The sequence below is a fragment of the Rhinolophus sinicus genome, chromosome 4 (assembly GCF_057876585.1).
Source record: "Rhinolophus sinicus isolate RSI-liver-muscle chromosome 4, RSI-T2T, whole genome shotgun sequence".
Lineage (NCBI taxonomy): Eukaryota > Metazoa > Chordata > Mammalia > Chiroptera > Rhinolophidae > Rhinolophus > Rhinolophus sinicus.
Window position 1 is genome coordinate 31535326 of NC_142504.1, and position 20385 is coordinate 31555710.

The 20385-nt window shown below is 36.7% G+C and overlaps 1 protein-coding gene across 17 annotated transcripts in view; it reads right to left on the reverse strand.

The window, feature by feature from the left end:
* PPP1R9A (protein phosphatase 1 regulatory subunit 9A) overlaps nt 1-20385 on the reverse strand; it is a 273673-nt gene that overhangs the window by 22696 nt on the left and 230592 nt on the right. For 10 of the 17 annotated variants that reach the window (XM_019729737.3, XM_019729733.3, XM_019729732.3 and 7 more), the window contains 4 exons: nt 11200-11357; nt 10408-10705; nt 274-361; nt 98-175 (listed from right to left, as the gene is read on the reverse strand). In XM_019729737.3, coding sequence (XP_019585296.2) covers nt 98-175; nt 274-361; nt 10408-10705; nt 11200-11357 — 622 coding nt within the window. The remainder of the gene's footprint in view (nt 1-97; nt 176-273; nt 362-10407; nt 10706-11199; nt 11358-20385) is intronic. The other 7 variants (XM_074340750.2, XM_074340748.2, XM_019729739.3 and 4 more) reach the window with 2 other exon arrangements.

A 20385-nucleotide genomic window follows, 5' to 3' on the forward strand; every position in this document is an offset into this window, starting at 1 on the left:
TCAAAGACACTGACCACTGATTTTTGGTTAACAATGGAAGGGGGCCAGACAGTTTAGATATAGAGATAAATCGGTGTTCTTAATCACCCACCCATACCTGCCACCTGGAGGAAACCTATTGGTTTCTTTTTCTTTCCATTTCTTTCCTTTGTTGGAATTCCTTCGTAGTGGTGCCCTATAATGACAGCACACAGTCAGAAAGGGGAAGTTGACATTTTCTCCTTTAATCCTACTTTTACAGAGGGCTTGCTTTTTACATCTTAAAGTGCTTACCCCAGATCCACAAACTTCCGCTTAATTTTTCCTCCTTGCGCCACCAATGAACTGGATGCCCTTAATGATTTGGGACCTTTGGCACCATCTAGGATATACACATATGTGAAAAAGACCAATTATTATTATTTTCTTAAAGCCATGAGTCAAAGTCCCTCTACATCTGAGGGATTTGCCTCAAATCCTAAATGTAAAAGAAAATAATGGATGCTTTTTTCAGATATAAGTAACATAGCTATGTTGAGGAACATTCTGTTAAGCCAGGAGATGTCCGGTTGGACTAAGATCAAATACTTTAGCTTACAGCTAAAGTTATCTTTCAGCATGCCCAGTTATCTGAGATGATTAACAAAGGATGTTTTAAATTTGATGCATATTTGAGTGTGAAACTACCTTCATAATCACAAAGAGCTTTAGCTTCAAATATATTGGAATGAATAAAATAAGGAAGAATAAACACTATCAAATCTCCCTTTACATTCAAAGCAGGAACAAGACTTTTCTTTTGTTTCTTTTCTGTCTCCCACTCTTTTCTTCAAATGCCTGGACTCTGACTTCCATGCCTTTTGTGTCTTTGGGTTTTAGTGCCTTCCGACAAGAACCCACCCCTCATATCTCCAGCCCAGTACTGAAAGAAAGTCACCCCTGAGAGTCTGGGAGATTTGGGGAGAAAGTGAGAGCCAAAGCTTTCCCTTCTGGTCTCTCCCTTGCTAATGCCCTGTGGTCAGTTCTAGGACAGAGGCAGGCAGGACATGGGGGAGACTCTTTAAGCAGGGGCTCATCTTTAAGACATTTGTATGTTTGAAAGGTCTCTCTTTGAAGTTGGGTTGGAGCACAACTTGGCTGGCCTCCCGTGATGCTGAAGACGCCAAATGCTCCTCAGTGTTTGGAGCTGAAGGATCTTCACCTCTGAGTTATGCTGGCACTTTAAAGGGCGGCAGCTTCTGGGGATGGGGACATTTGAACTGATGCCAAAAACCAGTCCATGGAGAGGCTTTGTGAATGGAGTTCAATGTCAAATGCAGGAACTAGATTCCACTGGTGTCGCTTATTCCACCTTGGACAAGGCAGGTAAGTCCTGAGGCTCTACCTGGAACTATTTAGCAAAGGAGGCTGTTCGGTGTTATCTTTCAGCATGCCCAGTTATCTGAGATGATTAACAAAGGATGTTTTAAATTTGATGCATATTTGAGTGTGAAACTACCTTCATAATTGTCTGGTGTCGGTCTGTTTGTCTCTATCTTTTAAAAATGAAAAAAAAAAAAAAACCAGCAACTTTCTGGCATGGAGTGTAGAGAGAACAGTCCTCTTAAGAAAGTGTTCAATTAACCATATAGGTTAATTTTGCTTAAAATTTCTTTTTTTAATTTCAGGAGAAATTTCTAAACACACATACTTATAAAACTGAAGTACACATACAGTTCTCATTTAGGAATCTATGTTTAAAGCTCTAAAGCAGCACAGGATGTTGACAGACACTCTAAGGATTTTCAGCAATCAGCTTTTCATATTTTTAGCTAATGATACTCAGATTACAATAATCAATTCCATGAAAAGTACATACTAAAATGCAAGAGTCAGAAATATGTCCATGTCAAAAGGCGTTTCTAGCCTCAAATATTTATTACAAATATTTGCATCATTAGTCTTTGGGTAGCTGAATTAAATAGCCACAAATGCGAGACAGACACATAAAGAAAATCCACAGACATGGCACAAATGCCTTCTGAGGTGATTTTTCCAATGGACATTAAAAACAAAAAGGCACAATTTCAATTTTCCTAATACAAGACCAAGAAAAGTAAGTGCAGGATTTTTCCGGCTCCATCCTAAAACAACTCTTAATGGCTAGGACTGTGCAAAGTTGAAAAGAAGACTGCGTAATGATTTTCTGAATTAGAGGTAGCTGGGAGATGTGTTAACGAGTGGTGAGAGGACCAGATGAGACAATGTACATGGCAAGACTCTGTAACCTATTAGTGTTACAGTTACTGGACATCTCGGGACTAAAAGCCTCATTCTGCCCATCACAGACCTGCTGCTAGGCAACCTCACATCATTATCTCACACATTTGCCAAAGGATGTTCCAAGGAACACTTAAACGAATGCTTTCAAAAGGCTGAAGAGGCAAGATTAGGTAATAATGCACTTTCCCATTTTAAATCAGTGAAGTACACATTAATGGACATCAGAACTTCAAGTCTGCATTAAGAACCAAAGGTGGATTGTTATGATTTCAGGAAAAGAAACAGAGATGTGACATTTTTGTTTGTTTACTTAGTTATTCAGCTTGATGTAAAATTTCCATTAGGCTTTCTGCAATTCTTCCAATGCTACCCTCACAAGCAATTAGAAGTCTACTGACCCAGTCCTCATGTTCAAAGGTAATAAATGACCCGACAGCGAAATACTAAGGCCTGTTTTGGACTTCATTCTCCTCAATCTCACTGCAACAAGACTCTTGACTACCTCTCCCTTTATCGTGGGGACTCCCACACCCACCTCCCAGGGCCTGGCTTCTTTCCTGAGCTACAGTCTCCTCTATTAAAAATGAGTTAATCATTTTCCCCCATAATGTTTCCGATTTCCTATTTTCTATTAATGACAAGACCGTATTTTCTGAGGCTTAAAAACCCTGTAATCAGTTTTGACCTCCTCACTTTCTTCTCCCCATATCTAGTCAACTTCTGTTTCAAAGGTTCTTGTATGATTCTTTCCTGTCATTGTCTATTGCCCTCCTTAGAGGTTATCATCTCCTAACTCATCTTTCCCGTATCTAGTGCCTTTTCCTTTTTATTCCTCTGCTCAAACATCTTGTGGTTGCCTAGTAAGGTAAGGTATCTAAGGTATTTAAATTCTACAGCTATAAACTTAACCTACCTGTTCAATTTTACGTGCAACCACTCTAACCTGCTTAAACAAACTCCTTCAGGCAGGCTGGGGCACCCCTGTTCCTTTAAATTCATCTTACGTGTACCTGTCTCTCTTAATGACATCTCCCTGCCCTATATGCCTTCCTTACCTATTTTTGTTGTTTCAGTTCTTCAGTGGTTACTCTAATTGTCTGTTCTTTGTCAAGTCTTGTTAACCAATCTCAGGTAGAAATAACTTTGCCCTCCTCTGAGCAATAATAAAATTCACTATTTCTATCTGTATAAAGACCTAATGCAACATATTAATAATATATGAATCTTGTAAATATTTCTATATACTTGCCAGGACATTAATTCAAAAAATACTTTTGAAGGCGTGTTCCGTGTCAGGCAATGTGCTAATAACTACATATAAAATTAGAATAATAATCTTAAAATCATGAGTAGAAAACTCATAGTGCTTAATTTACTTAACCTTGTCTGAACAGAGGTCCATTGCTATGTAAGTCTACAGACCAAATTTTAGTTTCAGGCTACTCAAAGAACAGGCATGAGGAAAATATGTTCATGCCTTCTACTGCCTTATAACTTGCTTTACAAACCTCTAAACTTTTACTTCTTCTAATTTTAACTGAAATGGAGTTAGATGTTTATCATTTAACCAGTTATAATGGGACTTCTTCTCTCCTAGTGTCCACTGAGGTCCCACAAATATGACGACAAAATGTTGGCTTATGAAGGCAGTATTGATATGATTTAGAAAACACCCAACTTGAATTAGGTATTTAATACCAGGGTGTTATCCTTGGGATTGCAACCAAACACAGCTATAACTTAATGATTACCTTTGCAGTAACTTGATAGACCAGAAGTCATGGTATATTACTTTTAAAAATATCCAGATAAATGGCAACCAATGACTAAGACATTTTTAGAGTTTATCCAGCAAAGCTGAGTGGAAGGAAATATATGTCTAAACCAGCGATCAGTGATCTTTTCCTGTAAAGGCCTAGATAGTAAAAATTTTATGTTTGTGGACTTCTGTCTTTGTCAGGACTATTCAACTCTGCTATTGCAGTATGAAATCAGACAGTATGTAACTGAATGAGTGCGGCTGTGTTCCAATAAGACTTTATCTATAAAAACAGATGGAGGCCGGATTGGGTTCGATGATCTCGGTTCTAGAAGACTGGCATTGGTTATCTGGAGAGAAACACTTATTAACTTCTTTTTGGACATTCATTTTTTAAATTAAATTTATTGGGGCGACAATGGTTAGTAAAATTACCACACTTATTAATTTATCCAAGAAACTTACTATGCATCAATTATAAGCCAGACGCTGCTAGGAACCAAAAATCCAAAGATGAACAAGATGAATGAGAAAACTTTGGCTCACATTTGAAGACTAGATCACTTATTATCATCATACACAAAGTGATGGAAGCAAAAGTTAAAATTTCTGTGGGATCAGAGAGAAGAAAATAATTCACTCTCTCTGGGAATGGAGATGGTATACTTAGGGTCCATAAAAGGAGGTGAGATTTAAGCTGGGCTTTGAAGAAGGACCAGAGATTTCCTGGAGTGGAGTGTTAAGTTAGAATGTAACATGAAGTTTAGTTTGTACTTGTGAGTATTACTAAACTCCACAATAGTTCATTTATTCAGGAGCCAACGAGTTGTGAGAACCACACATATACACACACATAGAGGGAAATCAGGTTAACCATATTTAATATCTGTTGAGTCTTCTCGTTGGTCTGTATAACAGATTAATCTTATACAGCAAGGAACTCAAGGATTTTACAGAATGTTATTCTCCAATTTGGACTTTTCAGGGCAACGAAGCTAGCTCCTACTGTTGATCTATGTTGTATCAGCCCCTATAATGTCATAAAAATGAAAGCATGGAATTTCCCTAATGATTTAATAAGACTAAGGTCCACCTTGGGAACTGGGTAGGGAGAGTCCTTGAGAGATGTGAGAGAGCTGTAGTCATGCTGGTGCTGCAATGAAACCAGCAATTCATCAGTCAGCACAGTCTAATGGGCATACTCCATATACACAGTTAACTTGATTCTGATTTTATGCCCACCGAGCAACTTTCTGATTTATGAACCTACCAACCAGGAGAGAGAGAACGAAACAAATCAATGGTGTTGGTTATTACGTCAGCTGTACCTCCCAAAGTAAATCAGCAAATTAGTATTCTGGTTTAGAAATCAGTGTTTTCTAAGTTCGAACGGCATGCATAGTTCACGCTGAACTTGCTTAACTCTGAGTGTACAAGCATTACTGAATTTCCGAACTTAAAAAACAAAGGTCTAGAGTCTTGACTCTCCAGGCACTGACTCGTAATAGGCTACTTTCTGAGAGCCGGTTGGCTGACCGGTCTCCTTGACATCCTTTATACTTTTTGCTGAGGACAAGAATACAAAGATGAATGAGATGAATGAGATAACCTTGGCTCACACTTGACAATTAGGATCAATTATCTCACACAAAGTGATAGACCGTAGGTCAGAGCCTGAGAATGGAAGGCAAGAAAGTGTAGAGCCTCCCCAGTTGTTGATGGTGGTGGTTGTGGGGTGTCAGAGGGACAAGGTGTGTCACAAGACAAACAAACAAGCAATAAATGAGAGTAGAGAGAGAGAGAAAGAGAGAGAGAAGGCAGACAGACTAGTTGGCAAACTCCTTGAGGGAAAGAAAGGAATTTTATGATTGTAGACTTTAGCACAATGCCTGACACAGAGAAGGTGCTCAATAACTACGTGTTGACTGACTACGTGAACGGACAGATTAAGGCCAATGAACATGGAAGACACAAAAAACTCTTTTTCAAGGCTGGAAACTTTTATCAAGGGAAGGAAAGAATGTGAGGCACTGCTTTCATCTGGTCACAGCTAATACCCAACAAAGGTTATCAAACTAGTAACTGACTGTTTATAAAGTCAGTAACTTATAAAATCAAGTATGTGGTGATGGAAGGAGAACTGACTCTGGGTGGTGAGCACACAATGTATATGTAGATGATGTATTACAGAATCGTACACTTGAAACATACGTAATTTTACTAACCAGTAACCCCCAATAAATTTAATTTCAAAAAGGAAAAATAATTACGTGAATCAAAATGAAAACTCAATTAACTGCTTCCTCTTAGTTACCCAGAAGTACGATTAGCCCAGGAAAATAAAAAATGGGAAAGCTCAAATACTTGGTCTCTGGAAAGGAAACTACTCACCCCCTACCTCTTGGTTCCACTTACTACAGCTGGGAGCTTCATCCCAATGAAGCTGCAGTATCAAACAAGGGAGGCATTAGGGAAAAGATGGAATTTTACTGGTAATTATTGCTAATTACATTTTACCATACATTACTGCTAATGGACTGCAAAGCACAATTCACATCCATGTAATACCTCTCCACTCTGAGAGGAAACATCTGCTGACTTCAAAGATTCATAAATACAGTAGAAATAAAACACAGAGAGAAATAATCTAGACAAGAGTTAACCAATTTTAAAAATCTTTGGGTCAGATGGCATGTGTGAGTGATCCACTCCCTATATGTAATTTCTTTCAAATAGCTAGTTATGCCTGAGAAACTCCGTGGGCCACAAAGTATTAACCTGTACCTCCAATGCCTCTGATGTTTTGCCTTCTTATGGACCAATGAAAGTCTATACATACTTTTTCTGAAGAGATGATAGCGGGCTTGTTTGACACAAGTATATTTATATAAAAGTGCTATTGTAACCCACAATTTAGGTTAATGAGCGTTTTTGAAGCCTTTCATTCTGTTGGAAGTAGGCCAAAATCACCGTGTAAGTCCTTCACCAACTTGATAACCACTTTCGATGAATTAGTGGGCTTGACATATCTTCTCTTGTCTCCATTAGTATTTTGTTCTCCCTAAGTACTTCATTTTTACCTCAAAACTTCTAGCAGATCTGTACTTAGGATTGATCTATGGAAGATAATTCTAGCAATCGACAGACTCAGGAAAGGAAAGGAAACCAGGGGAAGTATCAGAAATAAAGCTACGATGCTAATCAAGAGTTACAAAAGAGATTGAGCCCCCACAAAAAACTGTATTTCTATGTTCACCATATAGTTGTAGAAAGATGACAACTTTTGATCTGGTAGAGGGAAATGAGTATGGACTTTCCAAAAAGTGCAGTGATGTACAATCAATCATACCTGCCATGTAGGCGTGTATCCCACACCAGTGCTGGCGCTGGTGGGTGGAATTAAGTTTGGGCAACTTGATGGGCATCTTATTCAAATGACCATTTCTGTGATCATTCATGAGGCTGATCATCTTTCCATATTTTATATGTAATGCAGATTTTCTCTTCAGTGAACTTCCTGTTTACTTTTTGACTTTAAAAAATTCTTTGAAGCTACTTGTATATTAGAGATAAAATCTATCAATTAACTTTGTATATGTCGTCCTTTTTTATGCTTGTTGTCTACTGAAATCAAGAGTACTTATAAAATTAGTTGCAGCATACAAAGAACGCAACAAACACCCATTTCACTGGTCACCCAACCCGTTCTTCTCCATTTCTGTTCCCTGATACTGCAACCCCCAAGTAATTAACATTGTTATTCCCATTCATAACCTCAACATTTTGTTTGTATCTCCAAATAATCTGCTAGTTTTGCTTAACTCCATGTAAACAGAATCATATGTATTCATCTGTAATCTGTTTTATCCTCTTGCTGTCTTGTTCCCGTGGTTCACTCCTGTGGTTACGTTTCAGTGTGGTTTATTCATTTCCTGTCCCGTACAGATTCATCATAGGAATATACTGCTATTTGTTATCTATTCCACTGGTGATTATTTTAATTACCAGTTTTTGGTTGTTCCCAGGTCATGCTATGACACAACAAGGTTTCTGTGAATACTCTTATACATGATTCTTAGTAGACAAGTGCAGAATTTCTGTTCTTTTTTGAAGTCAGGCAGAATTCAGTTATAAAACCACCTGGGCCTGGTGCCTTTCTAAATGAAAGCTATAAAAATACGTTTCATATTTCTGTGATTATTGATTTATCCAGGTTTTCTTCTTCTTAGACCAATCTGAGTACTTTGTATTTTGATAGAAAAATCCTCCATTTCCTCTAGAGAATCAAATCTACTGTCCTAGAGTTGGCATCCTATCTTCTTAAAAAATAATTCTTTTAATCTCTGGATCTCCTTTTAAATTTCTTGATTATGTGGTTTATTTGTTTCTCTCTCTCTTTGTTTGCCCTTAACCTGTCCTTCCAAGAGGCTATTCACTTTGACCTGGATTAATTTATACATTTTTACAACATTTTTGGCGGGGAGGAGAGAAGGAGGGGTTAAGACTAGACTTTCCATTTCAATACAAATTCATTAAATTCAACTTCTATCTTCATTATCCTCTCCTTTCTATTTTCTGGGTTTGTCTATTCTTTTCCTATTCCTTTGAATATTTTCAGTGTTCGTTTTTAACAAAAAAGCATTTAAAGCTATACATTTTCCACTGAGTACAATATACTCTCACTACCAATTCAACTTTTGAAAATGTATTCTATAGAAATAAAAGCATTAGCATACAAAAATGTAAAGCTCAGGGACGCTTGTTATATCTTTTTTCCACAGTGGTTAAGCAAATAAGTAAATAAGCAGAAACAAACCCCCTAGGATGTAGCCTAAATGGCCATCAACACTGTCCTGGTTGCTTAAGTTATATTATAGGCTCACCACAGAAGATTATCTTGTCATTTAAATGTTTGTATATTGCCCTATAGGGATGGCCATCAAATATTATTATATGTAAAAGAAAATTGCAGAGTAATGTCATTTGTAGAATTCATTTTTGTAAAAATAGTACACATAACACAAACACCAAAAATCATGTGTGGATATATACACCTAGAGTGTAAAAACAATGTATCCACATTTTAAGAAAGGAAAAAACTATTCAAATTGTAATACTCAATATATACTGATAACAAAAGATGAATACAAGTCACGTGTGACTTCTGCAATTGCAAGAGGTGCTCAAAGTGGTTACCATCATGTCTAGACACTTCTGATTACGGCAGATTACTGCTTGAGCAACGTTGACCAAAGTGTCCACATGTATACATTTTTTTTGGCACCCACGGCATATTTATGTACATTTCAGATGTGAAAGATAATACAGTTGACCCTTGAACATCATGGATTTGAACTGCATGGGACCATTTATATGCAGATTTTTTTCAATAAATATACAGTCATCCTTCTGTATCTTCTGGTTTTGCATCCAGGGAGTCAACGAACCATGGATTAAAAACAGTGTTTTTGATCTCCCATTGGGAATCCACGGATGCAGAGGGTCAACTGCACACCTTATGCACCATTTTATATAATGGACTTAAGCATCCATGAATTTTGGTATTTGTGGGGGGTCCTGGAACCAATCCCCCATGGATACAACGAGATAACTATTTTAAGTCCTGGGGAGTCAGAAGTTAATATGTGGAATTTTGACTTCACGGGGAGTCAGCACTCCTAGCCCTACACTGTTCAAAGGTTGAGTGTATTTCCCAATCTGCTTGGTTACTTTAAAGGAACACATCAGATGTGGTCGAAGAGAATGAACCTATTCTTTATAAATCTCTGCATCATTTAACTTGTTTAAATAAGAGTTATTACATCTATGAATTGAAACATACTGTTAGAAAGACAGAAGTCTCTTGACACTGTTATACAATTCTGGTGTTAATTCTAGAAGACTATTTTAAAATTTAATTGATTAATCTCCCTGCATTATCTTTACCATAACTTCTCTATCACATTCTTTGTAATATACATCATTATTCTGAAAATTTCTTCTAAATAAAAACCAATTAATGGGTTAAGACCTATTAATCTGTATCTATCTATACCTGTATCTATCTATCTATCTATTTCTATATGACTATGTTAGTGCTTATTAAACCTCTGAGCTGCTATTCTACAAAATCTCTAGGCCTCCTGAAGAAATTTCTTCAATAGTACACTTAATGGGGAACTGAAGAAGTAAAACTACTAGCCAGGTAAGAAAAGATAAAAAAAATAAAATAAACGGAAGGGGTGTTCTCTCATCCCATATCATAAAAATGAAAGCAATATTTATTATTAGCTGTGAGAAGAAAAAGGACTTACAATTATGAGAAAAAAGCCATTTTTATATTGCACAAATGGAGATGTTAGTGAAATTAGACAAAACAAAAGAGAAACAAAAGAAATTAACAGTACCTTTTTCTTGTGATGTTTTCTTGGTGGTGGCTTGATGGTGGCAAGGAGATTCTTCCATATCATGATCAGATTTTGAAGGAGAAGAGAGTGAAGTGTCTCCCCAAATAGAGGAGAAAGGTTCCCTTTCTGGGTGCAAGGATCCTTGAAATTCAGCTATGTGGTCAGACGAGAAGGGTATACTGCCAGCCACCGAAGTGAGGGATGGAGCACCAGAATCTGATTCTGGAGAAGAAGTTCTCAAACCCTTGGGCAGAAGTGATTTGGTAATATGCATGTGGTTATAGAAACTGTCTGAAGGCTGTTGGTATAAGAGATTATAAAGGAGGTTATGCCACTGAGCATCACTTCCATGTAATACTTACTTTGCAATTGGACCGAGCTTTTTTAGTAAATCCCCATGAAAACCAATTTTTGTTTGTTGGTTTACAGACGGGACTGCATAGTTCACAACTCACCATATTACCATTGTAACTAACACAACCTAGGACATATAGAAACAATTACTTGTACATTCATTATTTCCCACTAGGTAAAACCAACAGCTGAACATAAAAAGCGCCATCATGAAATATGACAATACGAATAATGCTCTTGGTTAGTTCATTGAATGAATACAGAAAGAATTTGAATTATCAGGTTGAGTAAGAATTTAGGAGACAAAGAAGGAACTATTCCAGCTGTTTCCAACTAGGGCATAGAATCTGGTTGCAGAAAAATCACTGTCTTCTATAAGCTGTAGGAACAAGGACACAGCCCAACACTATAAGTCAGAAAATGGTCCAGGGTACTCACCTTTCTCTCTAGACTGTCCTCCCCATCTGTTGAACTGACACTATCATAGAGTCTCGTCCTAGAGGGCCTCTGGCGTCTGTTTTTCACGGAGAGCTGGGCTCGGGTTTTCAGTGCTTTTGAATCCAGGCGCTCTGTTTCTGGGATTGCTTCATTCAAGTCTAAGAAAAGCATATTGCAAAAAAAATCAGGGAGACAAACACTTGGAGATGACTTCCAAAGAGACTGCAGACACTGCTAACAAAATCTCAAGGTTATTAGTAACACCAGGCAAGAAACAGGTGACAACTATGATGGCCTGTCTGATATCCCATAGGTAACAAACACATCAGATTGATCTGGGAGAAATGTACAAAGCCTAAGGGAAAAAAAACAACACTAAAGATGACCAAGGCACCAACAAAAATCTAACATTCAAAGAGCATAAAACTTTCGTACAACATAATTATACAAAGTACTAATTTGTATTTATTTATATGTATGCATGCTGGAGTGTTTGATGAACAAACGTACAAGAGGATGGTGTATCAAAGTTGGAAGATCTTAGAAACCAAGAACAAAAACTTACTAAAGTCAGGTGCCAGGTCAAGTGTGATAATAGGTGACCATCAGCACAAATTTTCTATAGCAAAATTTACCAGTAAGCTTTTTTACCTTTTTACTTTTACCTTTTCACAGTGGGAGTCATTAAATGAAGTCAGACTATTCAAGGAATTAATAATTAAGTGCTCCTGGATTTAAATTATTAAAAATAAAGCAAACAACTAAGTTGCAAAAAATTAATATGTACTGATAGTAATAAAATAAAACAATTTCTTATAGTAGTATTCCCCCAGGAAATTCCTTTTTACAGTATTAATATGAAGGTGTACTCCAAACATATTTATTATACAACCAAAACAAGAAAGCACCTCAGGTGTACCTCTCTTATTTATGGAACTTAGCACTGGCAGACAGTTATAACAAATAATCATATTTTTTCCCTATGAGATACATCAATTAAATGAAAATATTTACAGAAGGTTTTGACTTTTCATTTCCTGCACTTGAAATTAAATAGTAAGAAAAGTCAGATTATTCAGTTATATATAAAGGACAACTAAATATTTTCCAATTAGTAGTCTACTTTTTACATGTCAATGGAGAAAAAATAATCTCCTTGATCAGTTTAATTTCCTCCTTCCAATAAAATCTAAACTTGTAGCTATCCATTACGAATTCATTAATTGTGATAACTGCAACAAAATCAACCTTACAAGCTCTTGTTTACATATAAAATGTGGAAAACACCAAATAGATGAAAGCAATAATATAATTAGATATATTATCGTACATGCACGTTTTACAGCTTACCTCTTTCGTATTTGGATTGTATATTCTGTAACACAAAGCACTGTCACACACACCATCTCATGTGTGCCTCACAACAGTTCCAAGAGACAAAGCAGCCAAGTATGTTGTTTCCTCTCCTGAAGCTCAGACAACTTGAGTGACTTGCCCTCATCTATGTAGATGATGAGCTGTCTAGGAAATTCACTAGTCTAGCAAATTCACTTCAACCGGCTACGTATAAAATATTATTAAAAGAGCATAAAAAAAGAAGATGTGTTGAAAACTATACCAATGAAATGATTTATCAGATAATTTCTTATATGGTTGGTTTAATAACAGCTGTGGTTACCTGGTGACAAAAAAACCTAAGGAGGAAGCTCATTCTACTTTTGCAAATATGGCTACTTTTGCAATAGAATCCTGGCCCTGGCAGACCCAGCATAGCACCCAACAGGGCTGCAGTAGCTACTCTGTCTCTAGGTACTGAAAAAATAACATGAGGGAATAGGACAACTACCTATCAGCACAGTTTAGAGTACAGAAAATTTATTCTGGGGCTTCTGGCTTCATTATTCTTCAGTAATTCATTCACCTGGTATTCATGTCAATCAACCCCACAATGGCAACCTGGTATATTTCCTTCAGTATCAGCGAGCACTGACTAGGGGAAAACCATATGGAACTACATCTATTAAAGATGAAGTTAGCTGGAATCTGAAACGCAGTGCCTTAAATTCATTATCCAAGTGCCAACAACACATTGCATCCCGTTAACAATTTTTGAGTGTCTGAAAACAAAGACCTCAGGGCCACTTATTAGTAGTGACTCATGGATGACAAATCAGAAATTTATATTCCATCCTGAGAAAAAAAATTTTTTTAAGTAAAACACTGGAAAAATGGAATGTAGCTGAGAAGTTCCACTTCAACAGCTCTTATAGCAGAAGAGAGTTGGAAACAATGTTGTACAGAACACATCACAAGTAATAGCCCCCTTACAAGTGAGTATGAGAGGAGATCTGTGAAATAGGAGGAAAATGTGTACAGGACTTGGGCTGCTAGGTAACCAGAAGATTGATATGTTTGACCACTAGAAGCATCTTTTTCTATCAGGTCATATAAGAATCAGAATATTATAATTCCAAAGAACTGTAAAGACTCTAGCCCACCCTTCTTTCTTAGATAGGAAAACCAAGGCTCAAAGGTTAGTAAAGTGTCTACTGTCACCGTTAATCCGTGGAAGAGACTGGATAGAGTTCAGTCCTCAGAAGCCTATCCTCCTTCTAGAAGGTTACTCTCAAGTCTGAAAGTCAACTTCACGAGTAATCTGCCTTCTTTGAATCCCCTATTTAGTCTTACTTTATGTTCCAAACAAAAATACATGTCAAGGGCTAGCTCTGCAAATTCCCAGAAGTATACAGCACCAGAAGGAAACACAAAACTAAACAAAACAAAAACTAAGGGATTTCATTTGTCTTTGTATTTATCCAAGAAATAAAATTCTTACATAAAAACATTTAGCTATCAGTTTTGTGGATGGTGATGCGGCAGGAGAAATCCAACTAGCTCACGTGCTACTGCATGTAACAGCTTAGGTGGCTATGTTCTCTCACTGCCGTTCATTCCCTACAGATATCTTGACCAATAGCATAACAAGGCTTTTATAAACCCAAGACTCTGGGTTCTTCCTCTACCCCTTCTTTGTAGTGCTCTGCTGCCCATAAGAATCTGAGGAACATTTCCTTTTTCTTTCTCCTTTCTTTATTCTTTCTTTCAGACCCTCCAGTCTCTGAAATAGCCTCTCTCTGACTCAAATTCAGCTAGAAATACAAAAGAAGAGCAGACTCCAGTGAATCAATAAGTATAGACAGACAAATACAGAAAAGATGTAAAGTAGCTAATGATAGAGCAGTTTTGAGTAGTCTGGACTCCACCCCAATATACCTGCATCGTGAGAATACTTTCATTATTGCTTCAAATTGGATCATTTCAAAGAATTTAATGGATTTGAATATGATTTCAGCAGTTGTTATGAAAAACGTTCTGTGAAATTAGGATGTTATATATCACATTACACAGAGATCAGTTCCCTAAAGTAATGCTGTGAGTCATTCAGTTTTTTTCACTAGATTGACGTTATTTTTGACGTAAATGGAATGCTGCCCACGGATCAGATATAGGCAGCAAGGGAAGCAGGGGAGTGGAGCAGCATAACAATGGGGTCGGCTCCGCATTCTTCTGTGCGTTATTCTCCTCCAAAACAGCCAGACCTTACACCATCACTCTGCCTGGCTTGTGCTATTATCAACTGAAATGCTGAGCATAATGAGACACTCGGTGACATTTTTAAACTTGAACACTATCTGCATATCATTCAGTCCCTGCAAGTTCATGAATGATGGGTCCATGGGGCTTTGGGTTCATACATATAGCATTCGCAGGTAGGTTTATAGGGGCGTGTAAAATAGTTAACATGAGCGTAAACCTGGAGTTAGTCTTCCTTGAATAGAATCTGGAACAGTGGCTCTGCCACTAAATTGGGCAATTTACTTAAACTCTCTGTCCCTCAGAATCCTCAGCTGCAAAATGGGCATGATAATAGCATAATAATTGCATTTTTTTATGAGGATTAAATGCATTGAAAGATATACAAATGCTTAGAATAATGATTGGTACACAATCATTCAAAAAATGTATTTACTGACATGAAAAGTTTAGCAAGATATTCTTAAGTAACGAAAGCAAGTCGCAGAACAATAGGCACATTTCTCTCAAATAATTATAAACAGCAACATAAAATATATTTTCTAATGGTAAGTAGATGCATATGATAGGAAGAAACTGGAACAATACACTTCAGACTGAAAATGGTGGTCACCTCCAAAAAAAGTATTCAATTTGGAGATGTTAGCCAACAGGTACTTTAACCTCATTTGTAATGTTAAAACTTTTTGTACTATGTATTTTATTTTATTTTTGCACTTAGGTATTATGTAGCTAAAATTAGTAAAAAAAGAAAAAAAAATTTAACACACTTTCTTATACAGACATCTTAATTTCATTCTAATCTGATAGCTCCAGTGTTTCAGGACGCAGTATTCCCAGATGTTGATATTAGCCCAGGAAACTGTAAAAATCCGTGTAACTGTCAGCCTGCCTCACATGAAGAGGTTGTTTCATGACACCTACAGAGACTGTTTGCCTGCCTTTCTATGTTTCTGCATGATGATTTGGCATAAAAAAGGCCCTATGGCTTAGATGAGAGTTTTCACTTTGTTTTAGTACTGTATGGGGAAGATGTATTGCATCAGATATAGTAATTTGAAACCAAGTTACCTAACTTCAGCTCATCTTATGATAGCACTTTGGTCAGGGACCCCTCATGGGCACCTCTCACCCTGAACTCTTATAACAGCTGCTTTCTTTGTAAGTACTTAAAAACTGATCAATTTTGTACCCCAAGTAGTATTTATCAAGTGTTAGAAAGCTGATTTCTTATTGTTGCAGAATAAGTGGATTAATGCTGTTTCCTAATATTTTAACTAGGTCTGATTTTATTGTTGTATAAACTATACATCTCCTACACTAATCTTTGAAAAATATTAAGGAAATCCTTTTTTTTTTTTTAACCTCTTTGTCAATAAAGGCAACCTTAAAACTATCTGTGTGGCCTTTGAAGCATATTTGTTTCAGTATAGCACTTCTCCAGAGCAGTCTGATAGCCTGCTTAGCCTTCTTCAGCTTAAGGTCAGCCTACGCTCCTGTTCTCAGAGGGCAGTGAGGTCCAAATTCTGCTGTTCATATCACAGTAATGACCCCTTAGTAATGCCACTATAGACTGCCCGTAGAGGTAGTGGCCGCAAGTCAGGAAAAAACTATGTGAGATATCCTAAATTCTGTATCTATCATTTGAAACATTTGTTAGGGCTGCTTAATTTGGAGGTTATGACATGATACAGAATTTAGATTTAGACAATAGGGAAAGGCATTTAACTATCTCAGGAGTCCTTCAGTATCAGATGTCTTATAGGGAAAGGCATTTAAGTATCTTAGGAATCCTTCAGTGTCAGATGTCTTGAGAATCTGATACAAAAGATCTGCATAACCTAAAAATCAAAGAAATGTAAAATCCAATCCATGGGCCAACTGGTTGGGAACTGGCAGACTTCTGGGAGTAGAACTATGAGGTCACACGCAAAAGTTGGGACTAAGAAGGTGGGATATGTACATGTCCTCTGCTTGACATTATAGCGTCTTTGACATGACAACAATACACAGGCTTCTGTATTCGCACTCAAGGTTGACTACAAGAATCTAATTAGTGTCTCAGTTAAAAATTTCTGGACAATAGTAATCCCAATCATGCTAACTAGGCAACTCCCCAAATTATGTATTTTGATATAACAGCTTCCTTAATTAGTATAGGAAGAATTCAGGTCTTATGCCTTAGGGAGGAAAAAACCTCAGTTACCTGAGATGATAGTTGTTGGCTAAGGAAGCCATGAGAGAGTATCTGTTGATTACCGTAAGGCTTAGATATGTACAGTATTAGATGTACGAAAACAAAGTTCACAATACTTGTACATGTCATATACTAGATGTATAAGAATTTCTAAAGTACTTGTGAAGATTGTCAGTTACTAATCGTACTTAAAAAGGAAATCAAACGTAACAAATTTATAAATGCAATTTTAAAGGTTAGTACATGTTCATTTAGTGAAGTCTGTAAACAGGAACTAAATATTCAAAGCTCCCTTAATAGTGATTTGTACACACAAGCAATAGTTTTTCAGGGCACCTACATTCTAGTGTTTCTTGAGTTTCCTCGTAAGTGGAATTTCCTCTAGGTCTCAGACATGGAAGCACAATACTACTTCATGTCCACCTAAAGGAATTCAGTGATAACCTGATGTTAGTGCCTCCATTAACAGAAACAACTTTAAGGATCTAGATCTTATAACTACTGAAACAATATGGTTGGCACACTGTTCAAAACCATATACACAAGAGGATTTTCTGGATCTAATTCTGGAAATAGCTGCTCATTGCTGAGTTTTAATTTTACAGATACTGTAACCTCATAATTGATCGTGTTTCCCTCTTGGCCAGGAGATATCTTAAGTGCAATCTGTGGCCCACCACAATCCACAGGAGCCCACGCATGCACTTTATTCACACAAACCACTCCATGCAGCATCTTCTCCCTTCCACGTCTACATCCCTCCACCCTGTTCCCAGGCGATTCTTTTAGTCAGTTTACCTGAGCATAACTATATGATCTCTTCCAATCTATATAATTACCATTCATGCTGAACTAGAACATGTTTATAAAATATAAAAAGCATTTCAGAATACAGCTATCTTGTGTAGTTTCTTGGAAAAGGGGCTACAGCCCACATTTGGGTTAAAATTCTCGTTACTTCCAGAAGATCATTATCCATCGATTGCAAGCAAATAAAATTCAAAAGCCAAAATCAAACATAAAGTAGCCAACTTTTCCTAAAATGTACAAAAAGTTACTAAGATTAAACTCATTCTGACAAAAATAACTTGTTTTCCATCAAAACAACTGTAGATATTTTCTTGTACTAATGTGTACCTCAGTATGACTGAAGGGTCTGGTGACTTCTGCGAACTTATGAAGATTCAGTGAGAAATATGAACCAAGGAGCGTCGTCATTTTGCAACTGAATACCTCCTTTTGAATGCCGTGTTGATTTGGCAACAAAAGTCTTAATGGCTTACTCATAGACATATGCAAAACTTGCACAAAACTTGACAGGCAATTTAGGTGCTTTGTTTTTTTGAGTAAGAGGACAGATTTTGGTTTTAATGATATGCCAGAAAACAATCAATAAGTATTGATTTCTCATTCATTTGGCTTGTTCATTAAAATTTTCCACAGTGATTTACTAGGAACGTTCACCCTTTAATTAGTGCAATTCAATAATACCTCATGGTCAAAATTATTTATCGGGGATTAGTGATTGAAAATCATTTGTTCAGGGAAAATGAAAATTGTGAAAGTTTAACAAGAAATTATATCTGAATTCGTGATAAAGAAAGCTTGACTCAAAAAAAAAAAAAAAAAGAAAGCTTGACTCTACTCCAGGATTCTCCCTCACCCCAATTTAGAACTAAACAATGACAGTATGGAGTAATTACCTCACTGTCCTGTAGCTAATGCTGTTGTATAAGGCTCCTGATAATGTAGTGCAAGCATTCCCTTTCCTTTTAATGGCTTTCCATTTAATGAAGTCTGGCTTTAATCATGCTTTTAACCTTATTTTAAAATTCTGGGTTGCAATGCTGAAAGTGAATACTGAATGTACTCTCAGGCTCTACCAAGAAATGAATCAGACGTGGCGGTAGGGGTCTGACGTGGCCCCCAGCCACAGGTATCTGAAAAGAGCCACCTACACTGAATGCTCAGGCAAAGGCAAAAAAGACAACATGGTTACAGCCTCAGCAGAAAACGGTATTTTGCAGGAGTCCAGTGACCTCGGGAACTTCATCGATGTAAATGTCTGCCTAGGGCTGGCTTTGTTTTTTCTCACTAAATCTTACACTAATATTTTTAAGCCTAAAAAAATCTTGTGTCATTTTTCTCATTCTTATCTTTCAATTATGCTAGTTAATTTTTTTTCTATTTTAAAATATGTCATTTATACAAAATCTATGCCATATATAAGTCATACAGAAAAAGAAAAAAAATAAGACATCCATGTACCTACCATCAAGCCTAAAAAATAAAATTAGTGGTTTTGAAGCCTTCTCTATGCCCCATTTCTAGTTGTAGCCGTTTTTTTTCTCTCCTACTTGTTTCACAACAGTATCCCTAAAAAATGTACTGATTATTTTTGCTTGCTTTTTAACTTTATATATATGGTAACAAATTGTACATAATATTCTACGAATCATTTTTTTGGTTGTTTGCTTCACATTATGTTGAAGAGTATGACTAGGATGGCCTTTTTACTGAAGCTATTCTGAATGATGCTGCTGTGCCATTTTCAACACGTCTTTTCAACACATGGCAAGTTTCTAGATTGGATATATACACAGAGAAGTTAACTTACTGGGCCATAACATTTACACATCTTCCATTTTACTGGATAATATCAGGTGGTCTGAACAAAAATAGCTATATGAGTTGTCCTTTTTCCTACATGCTGGCAATCACATACTACTGTGAAACTATCCCTGCCAATTGTTTTATTTTTACTAATGAGGGCGAATGTTTTTTTATGTGTTCACCAACCTTTGGGTTTCCTCTTTAATGAACTGACTGCTTATGTGTTTTGTCCAGTTAGTTGTATTTTCCTATGACTGGTGTGAGCTCTTAGTATATTCTGGATAACAATGCTTTTTCTTAGTTATACAGGCTGCAAATATCTTCTCTCAATTTTTGGTTACTCTTTCCATGTTCTTTACCATGTGTTTTGAAGGTGAGATTTTTCTTAATATTACGGTGATCAAATTTATCAAACTTTTCTTATGATTTGGAATTTTTGCATCTTCAGAAATCATATAAACATTCTCCTATGTTGTCCTTTTGTTTTTTTTAATTAAAGTTTCCTGGGGTGACAATTATTAGTAAAATTACATAGATTTCAGGTTTAAATACTGCAGTTCATATTTGAGACTAATCCATTTGGAATCTATTTCATAAATGATATGAGGTCGAATCCAATTACATTTTTCCCCATATGAATGGTTAATTTTCCCAGCACCATTTGTTAGTCCGTCCTTTTTCCACTAATCTGTAGTGTCAGCCCTGTATTATCCTCAAATTGACATAAATGGATCAGTCTGTTTCTGGACTCTAATCTTTTGCACTGGTCTACTTGTCAATTG